Raw genomic sequence first — 7,845 nt, forward strand, 5'->3', positions numbered from 1 at the left:
AACAATACAGCCAACTGCTATTCAGGGAACACCCCTAACAGGTGTTCTTAGCTTCAGTGAAGTTTTAATTACTATACCCAAAATGCCAACGTCAACAAGTAAACTGGAATTTGTATTTTTGATATAATAGTACAAAAACCTTACCAAGTAGAACTCTTGGGTTGTTATCTACTTGTTTTTTCATTCATCTATAAGATGGGTGATTAAAAAAAAAATTAAATCTATTGGTACACACTTTGCATGGACAGTTTTACTCTTCACATATGTTCAGTCTGTGACAAAATATACTTGATTAATTTTAGCAATATTAAAATCATAGTACTTTAATTTATCAATCAGGATAAGATTAGCTCTTCTAATCTAATTCTAGCTCTTATAAAGCAACTGTCTCTTCTAATATTATTCTGACTGCTAGGTAAAACTAGGTATTTTAGTATATGACACTTTCTTATATAATTTATAAGTTTCCCAGTCCCAGTAGCCAATTCTAATGTCATTTGTATTTTCATTTTCTGTTGTAATTAGGTTCTTCCAATTTTTGCCTTACTTGCGGGCATGGTGGTCACACCTCACACATGCTGGAGTGGTTTAAAGAGGAGGCTGTATGTCCTACAGGGTGTGGTTGCAAATGTGCTTATCAAAACTGCTAATTGTTAAGACTTGTTGCCATCATTGGTCTTGCTAACTGGTTTGGTTGTCTGTCTTATCAAACTAGAAGTACCTTCTACCATTGCCTTCAATAGGCCTTTTGGTTGCTGGATTAGGATTCCTGTCAAACAGAGGCTGTCCTGCCATCAGTGGTTCTGTTGTCATTCTGCTTATCGGTATCAAACAAGCGGTGTCTGCTACCTTCAACAGACCTTTTGAGTGCTGGGAGTTTTTTTAAAGATAAGGATGTCTGTCAAACCGGCTGATTGTTCTGCCATCATTGGTCTTGCAATTGACATTTTCAAACAAAAAGTGTCTGCAAATCAGCCCTCAACAGATCTTTTCTGGTGTGGATCAAAGATGAGGATGTCTCAATCGCTGTGATTGGTGCTGCCGTTCTTGTTCTTGCTATTGGATGTGTTATTCTGCTTTAGCAAGAAATGTCTGCTACCAAGCTTTATTCTTTGATTGTTAAAGTATTTGGTTGTCATACTGTTTGTCAGAGCTGATCATTCTGTCTATTAATACACACTATCTTTTTGAACTATGTGTCACATGTCGGCACAATGCGGCGGTGGTGGCTATCGCTCTTGCTCCTCGCTTCTTCTTCTTGTTTCTTCTGAAACAAGAGAAGATGGTATTACTTTACCTCTGGCCAATGAAAGGGTAGTTTAAAGAGAGGTTCTGCCATCGATCAGGGTGATCAACCATCAAAACCAGAACAAACTGTATCTCTCGTACCATAAATCCAGAACCATAATGCAAATAAATTCCAAAGATGTCCAAGTCAATGCAAATCATCATGTTTATTAATCTTCTGTAACTACCAAAGTTTTTTTGAATAAAAGTAATATTTGAAAATAATGCTTTATATGGTCTTACAGTATTTTATTTTTAGAAAAGTGTATGTATGCATGCATATCCAAAAACCGCATTACGTTGTTATACAATTAAATGTTAAATGATAAACTAATTACATGTTGAATATTACATTCCAAGAGGTTCACTTCCAATGTCAAAGTTTACATACAGTACATATGTGTACAAAACAGCCATTTTTTTGTCAAGTGACAATTTCATATAACATAATAACATTGAATACTAGAAAAAAATATATACATATGTTTTAGCAAAAGTGTTTAATTAGTTTCTCTGGCTTTGGCCATAAATGCTTCAATTTCATTGATTGTTCTTGGCACACATGTTAGTAGCTCCATTCCATCTGAGGTTACGACAATATCATCTTCAATTCGGACCTATAACAAAGAAGTTTGTATTTAGTAATGTATTGGTGAAAGCCTTTGTGGCACAAAAAACAGTGCATTGAGGTACATGTTTTGTCAATATGCTTTTATTTTATGCTTGTTATTTAATTGCTTTTTGCATGTTACACACATATGTTATCTCAAAATTTAGGTCCACTTTTACAGATAAACAAGAGAAATATAAGTGCTAGGTGGGCAAATCTTCACCTTCATTACCTCCAAAAATAGGCCATACTGTAAAATTTAACTCATTGGACCTACACTGACCCACATCTGTCTGTGACACTTACCCCTCCAAAATTCATGAATCTCCTGAGTTGGTCTTGACACAAGAATGGAGCCTGGATCTCATTGCTAAATGCCTTTTGCAAAACCTGTAATAAAATTTAAAATATCAGCTCTGCAAAAATATGGTTCACTACAATTAAGTGATTAATCAATTCTGATTTCAAAAAAGTTACATACCTCCTGAATAAAGTAGCAGCCAGGTTCGATGGTGAATACCATTCCTGCCTGTAGAGGGCGTACTGTACGCAAACTCTTAAGACCTGGTTTCTTCATTCGTTCAGTACCCTGTAATGATACAACTATAGTTGATAAACTAATACAATATATTAGAATATAATAGAATTATATTAGAGGACACAGATTTCAGATTGCCTATATGTTTCGTTCAGTCCCCTGTAATGATAAAACTAGTTAAGAAACTAATACAATATTTATCCATTTATTATTATTTTTCATTGAAATTATATTAGGAGACTATTTTAGATTGCCTATATTTTACAGGAATTCATCATCACCTCAGGGTAACCACCAACGTCGTGCACATCTAAGCCCATGAAGTGTCCGAGGCCGTGAGGCATGAATAAGGCACCTATGTTGGCCTCTACCATTCCATCTATGTCTCCCTGTACTAGACCGTGCTCTTTTAGTGCCTTTAGAATTGTGTGCTCAGCTAGACGGTGCATGTCTACCCAGCATACTCCTAAAATTGTAATTGTGTGCAAGAAGTTGACATAAGTTGGGAATGAAAAGAGGAGAGAGGGCACTTTCAGGACCTCAAACAATAGGTATTCCATTTCAGTTGTGTGAACAGTTACGTAGGCCTACTTCCGGATAATTACACAAGTTTTTTTTTCATTTCCTGCCAAAGGTGCAAATTCTACTGATTGTTTAGACTATACTAAAAACCATCCTATAGTGCATACTAAACAATTTAGGCTCTACTACTAGGCTATGTTTGGTGTAATTTTAAAAGAAATTATAGCACCCCCTATGGCTTGGTCTCCTGATATAAATTTTTCCCCAATTTGTAATTTACTCTGTGACTCTGTTCTGTACATTTTAGAATACATCAGTCTGAATCTGAATTCATCCATATTCCTATTCATTGATTTTCCATCCATTCATCTTAAGACCAACTTATATATTATAGTAGTTTTTTTAGCTGACCTGGTTTGACCTCTTTCATGACAGCTCTGCTAGCATCATATACTGCTTGGTAGATAATCTTTTGATCGTCAGTGAACTTGCCATTGACAGGGAATGAACATGTGATGTCGGACGCATAGCAGTAATATTCACCCCCCAGATCAAATAAGCTAAAAAAAATAACCATCTGTTAAGCTCTGTCCACACTCAAAATAAGTGTGATGTGTCCATGTATGGGTATTTTTGTCACATGAAGTTTGGTAGTATAGACAGAGTTTTAAGTTCTTCTGGCCACCCGATTCTCTGTAGACCCTACTGTATCTCCACATATGACATTACATCTTAGTATCCTATATGTATAAGGGTGGGAGGGCTTTGGCTACTGATTTCAATTTGATTATAAAAAAAGTAAATGTTTGTTACCACATATCTCCATCATTGATGACTTTGTCATTCGGTGCCCCTGCATGACCGTAGTGAAGAACAGCTCCATTCTTCCCACTAAAAAAAACAGACATAATTTATGGTAACATTTCAGATATTGTAATAGTCAGTTTGATAAAGACTAGTAGAGATTGAATAATGAATATTTTTAATTTTGTGGCTAATTTTTAATTTTAAATACTGTATTGTTCAATTATAATTAATTCAAATATTAATTCCAAAAAAAATAATGCCATTGAAAACACATACGCTCAAAAACAATACAAATCTACATCATAAAATAAGTAATTAAAATTGTTTTAAAATTAAAATACCTTTGTTGCATCAAATAATTAAAATAAAATTAAAAATGCATTAAAATAAACACAGTTCATTTTCATAATTATATAATACATATTTTGTAACATATAGATGCAGATGTCATTAAAGGTTTGATTTGACACCACATATAAAGTCTTGAAATGAAATATAATAATTAATATTACTATATTTGTATTAAAATATTTTATTTTCACTGACAATCATAAGTTATCAAGTAAAGCACCGATATTAAGCGTGATTTACTTAATATTTAGAAAATCATATACAGTACTTAATTCCTAATGATTTTGACAACAGTGTACAATTACATATAAAAACAATGTAGACAAACAATGTAGACCAACAATGACTGTATTTCCTCGTTTCCTTGGATATATGTTGCAAACATGCAAAATCAATAGCATTGATTAAACCATCAGGACTCATTAGGCAGTCTGTTCAATTTAGTTTTACCTTCCGCAGATACAGGTGTACGATGTATGTCTACAACCTCCTTTGCTGTAACAATAATGTTGGAACAAACTGAAAAAAACAACAGAATTTGTTAGCTGTTCCACAAAATACAAATATTCAATGGCTGATTTGTTTTTGTTGAACTTAATTTAGGATACGTGTATGATTTGAATTTATTTGGAAAACATTACATTACAAATAATTTATTTATTTAATTTTATTTTATTTATTTCGGTATAAAAAAAACATAAAAAAAGCAGCAGAAGCTGAAAACTACAAATACATTTATAAAAGATTTTCCAGGATAGCCCAAAAAGATTATTAGCTAATATTTCCATTGGGATCCTTTTATAATCTAAAATAAATAATCTAAAATTACATAAGTATTGCATTTTTAAACACATAAATATAAAAAAAATATTTATATAAACAAGTTAATTAAAAAAGACTAGGATTGACTAGTACACACAGTACATTCCTAATTGAGAGACACTCCAGCTTTGTCTACACTATCAAACTTTAGGTGACAAAAAAATGTGATGTGCCCATATATGGACACGATGATCTCATATCACTACCATACTTGGGCATAAAACTACAATATTCTATTCTTTTCTGCTGATCACAACTGCTGTACGTACCTTTCCATCTCGTATTCCTTCATTCCTGGACGGATCTTTCTCATGATTTCCTTGTGTGCTTCACTGCTAACTTGGTTTGTATATCTTAACACTTCAAGCTCCTGTGGTGTTTTAATAACTCGACTAAAAATAAAGCAATCACATTTGGTTTACTCATTTTTAATGTTTTTGAAAAAATGTGCATATAAAATAAGAAATTAAACACTCACCATTCCATTATTTCTGGGTGGAGTAAAGTATTGTTGACTTTAAACCTAAAATATTAAGAAATGAATCAATTATATCCCTGGATAGGGGTGTCTCTTGAATAGGAGTGTCTGTCTCCTGGATAGGGGTGTCTGTCTCCTGAATAGGGGTGTCGCAATGGAGTGGTTCTAATGTTACAAGCAGTATTTATTGAATACTTACTTGTGAACCCCTTCAAAGACAGCTTCTTGACATGTACTACCACTGTCTGTGTTCACACCTCTCTGTAATCAACATTTTAAATAATATTAAAGTAAAACTCTGATATGTGTATATATTATTTATACTATATTATTTATAATATATATTTATACTATTAAATTATAGGTCAATGGTACTGTATATGTATGAGCATAGACAATAGTATGAGACAACTAAAAGTCATTTATTTTCAATGTCTGTTTTGCTACTTACCAAAGTTAATAGCATTGCGGGTTTCATTGCCTCCAAAACATCTGAAATCTTAAAAAAGATTGTATTACATTTTTGTAGGATATTTCACTCATTCATTATATATTATACAAATAATGAATGTTTATGAGTGTAATAGTACAAATAATTTCATGAGATGAAAAGAAAACAAATACTCACTTCATCTACATAGCAAACTTCATCTACTGCATACTTTTCTTTGAAATGACTTTTGGGTAAAATGCTATAAAATATAAATTATAAAAAAAAACTTTAAATAAGGTCATAGAAAAGATGAGAGATAACATTATTATGGCATTTGGAATTCTGGTCCTGCCAGGTTAAACGTAAAACATATGAAGAGAGTCTATCTATGTCAACAATATTCAAATTAGATAGCAACATGTTTATCAATGTTATACTTCTTTAAATGAAATAAATTGTATCTTTATCTTACGTTCCCATCCATACTGTATACTCCTCAGGAAGCCTTGGACAAAACAGTATAGTCTTACCACTATCAACATCAATTGCTCCATAAAAACCAGGTTCTAGTACTCCAAAGCACCAATGAAAATAAGACTCCTAAAAATTAAACACACATTAAAATATGTATTGTGTGACAGGATGCCACAATTATATGTGTATTGTGTCGACATAGAGTGGGAGCTTCCATAATAAACACAAGGTAACTATTCCTTTTGAATAACATGGCTGTACATAAAAAAATAAAAAGTCCCATCTGAAATGTTTTAACATTTTCATCTTATAACACATACATACATATATACTACTAAGCCAAATTTTGAAAGGGAGAGAATGGGCTTATCGGAGTCACAGTATAGTATACCTGTCTAAAAACAAGAGCCGTGTCCGTGCAGTATCTGTTCGTTTCTTCTCCACCCTGAAGGACAATGACTGCCCCGGCACCTACAGCAGCATTCTCTTTCAAACGTCTGTACAGTCGCTTGCGATTTGTGTCGTGCAAAGAAATTGGTACTTTCAATGCTCCAAGACAAAAAGCAGGTCTGAAAATTAAAGTTATAATCGTGGAAAATTCAATTTCTCAAGCTAATTACTTAGCTTGTCATAAATCAGTGTCACATGCCAATCGTTGAATACATTTTGCATATTATTTTACATAATACAAACAAAAGAAAACAACAAGGGTGAGATTAAAACAATAAAATTAAAAACCACACTCAATGTTGCACAAACCAATAATCAACTACCAAAAATGAGCTAGGCCACCTCGAAAAACTAATCAGTATATACAGACTGGCCTAGACCTCTAGTAGTAGTATTAGGAGGCCTAACTAAGCTACGTCAACTACACACTGACTGTGCTGGGTAAACTCTTTCACAGACAGTCTATGCCTACAATATGTTGAGTGCAGTGTGAGTGAGTGTAGCTAGAATGGTAGGCCTACTAGGCCTAACTATTAAAGTACCATATTTATCTGTCTACTAATTATATTTTTTTAAACTTAATCTAAATATACTTACTCTGGTTTTAAGGTCATCATATGATAATTAAAGCAATGTTGTTTTCGGTATTATGTCTGTATTTATAAATCCGAAAATAATAGGCAAGACTCGACAGAAGTCTGAAAAGACAAGACTGCCCAATGTCACCTGATCACACTCAACCTGTTGTTCCACGTGACAACATTGAGACGTAACGATTTCATATACAGGGAAATTCCGTAATTATTGTTTAAATATATATAAGTTGTTTTCAATTTGTGTACACATAAAGCATTATTTATACAATTAAATACGATTTATGATATCTTTTGTTTATAGGTAATAATATATTATATTTTTACAGCGTAAATATTAACAATTTTATACCTCAGTTGTTCTATTTGATAATGGACGATTCCAAAACGTAAACAAAATAGGATTTTCCCAAGATCTCTATAAAGACAAATCAAAACCTGTTTGTTGTAGGCCTAAATGTTCGTTTGTTTAGTAAATAA

The 7,845-nt window shown here is 32.8% G+C and overlaps 2 protein-coding genes across 2 annotated transcripts in view; one reads left to right on the forward strand and one right to left on the reverse strand.

Annotated features, from left to right (window-relative positions):
• The window catches only part of LOC144850905 (GATOR2 complex protein WDR59-like), a 24,575-nt gene extending 23,066 nt beyond the window's left edge, over positions 1 to 1,509 (forward strand). The window contains exon 25 of the mRNA XM_078708415.1: positions 526 to 1,509. Coding sequence (XP_078564541.1) covers positions 526 to 650 — 125 coding nt within the window. The 3' untranslated portion in view covers positions 651 to 1,509. The remainder of the gene's footprint in view (positions 1 to 525) is intronic.
• On the reverse strand, positions 1,436 to 7,486 carry LOC144850916 (xaa-Pro dipeptidase-like). Its single transcript, XM_078708431.1, has 15 exons — positions 7,370 to 7,486; positions 6,714 to 6,891; positions 6,321 to 6,448; positions 6,044 to 6,107; positions 5,867 to 5,914; positions 5,615 to 5,676; positions 5,416 to 5,460; positions 5,207 to 5,329; positions 4,566 to 4,634; positions 3,771 to 3,848; positions 3,369 to 3,517; positions 2,717 to 2,901; positions 2,379 to 2,486; positions 2,204 to 2,287; positions 1,436 to 1,904 (listed from the first exon to the last, which is right to left on the reverse strand). The coding sequence occupies exons 1-15, from the start codon at positions 7,387 to 7,389 to the stop codon at positions 1,788 to 1,790; spliced, it is 1,458 nt and encodes a 485-aa protein (XP_078564557.1). The 5' UTR covers positions 7,390 to 7,486; the 3' UTR covers positions 1,436 to 1,787.
• Between the last annotated feature and the right edge of the window lie 359 nt (positions 7,487 to 7,845).

The sequence above is a fragment of the Antedon bifida genome, chromosome 8 (genome assembly GCF_963402885.1).
Source record: "Antedon bifida chromosome 8, ecAntBifi1.1, whole genome shotgun sequence".
NCBI lineage: Eukaryota > Metazoa > Echinodermata > Crinoidea > Comatulida > Antedonidae > Antedon > Antedon bifida.

Excerpts from the sequence above, each read along its gene's own strand:
- LOC144850916 (XM_078708431.1), bottom strand. The coding sequence starts at position 7,389 with ATGATGACCTTAAAACCAGA. Across the intron at positions 5,330-5,415 it reads CACCCAGAAATAATGGAATG|TCGAGTTATTAAAACACCAC; the intron begins GTGAGTGTTTAA and ends CTTTATTTTTAG. Across the intron at positions 3,518-3,770 it reads ATCAATGATGGAGATATGTG|CTTATTTGATCTGGGGGGTG; the intron begins GTAACAAACATT and ends TATTTTTTTTAG.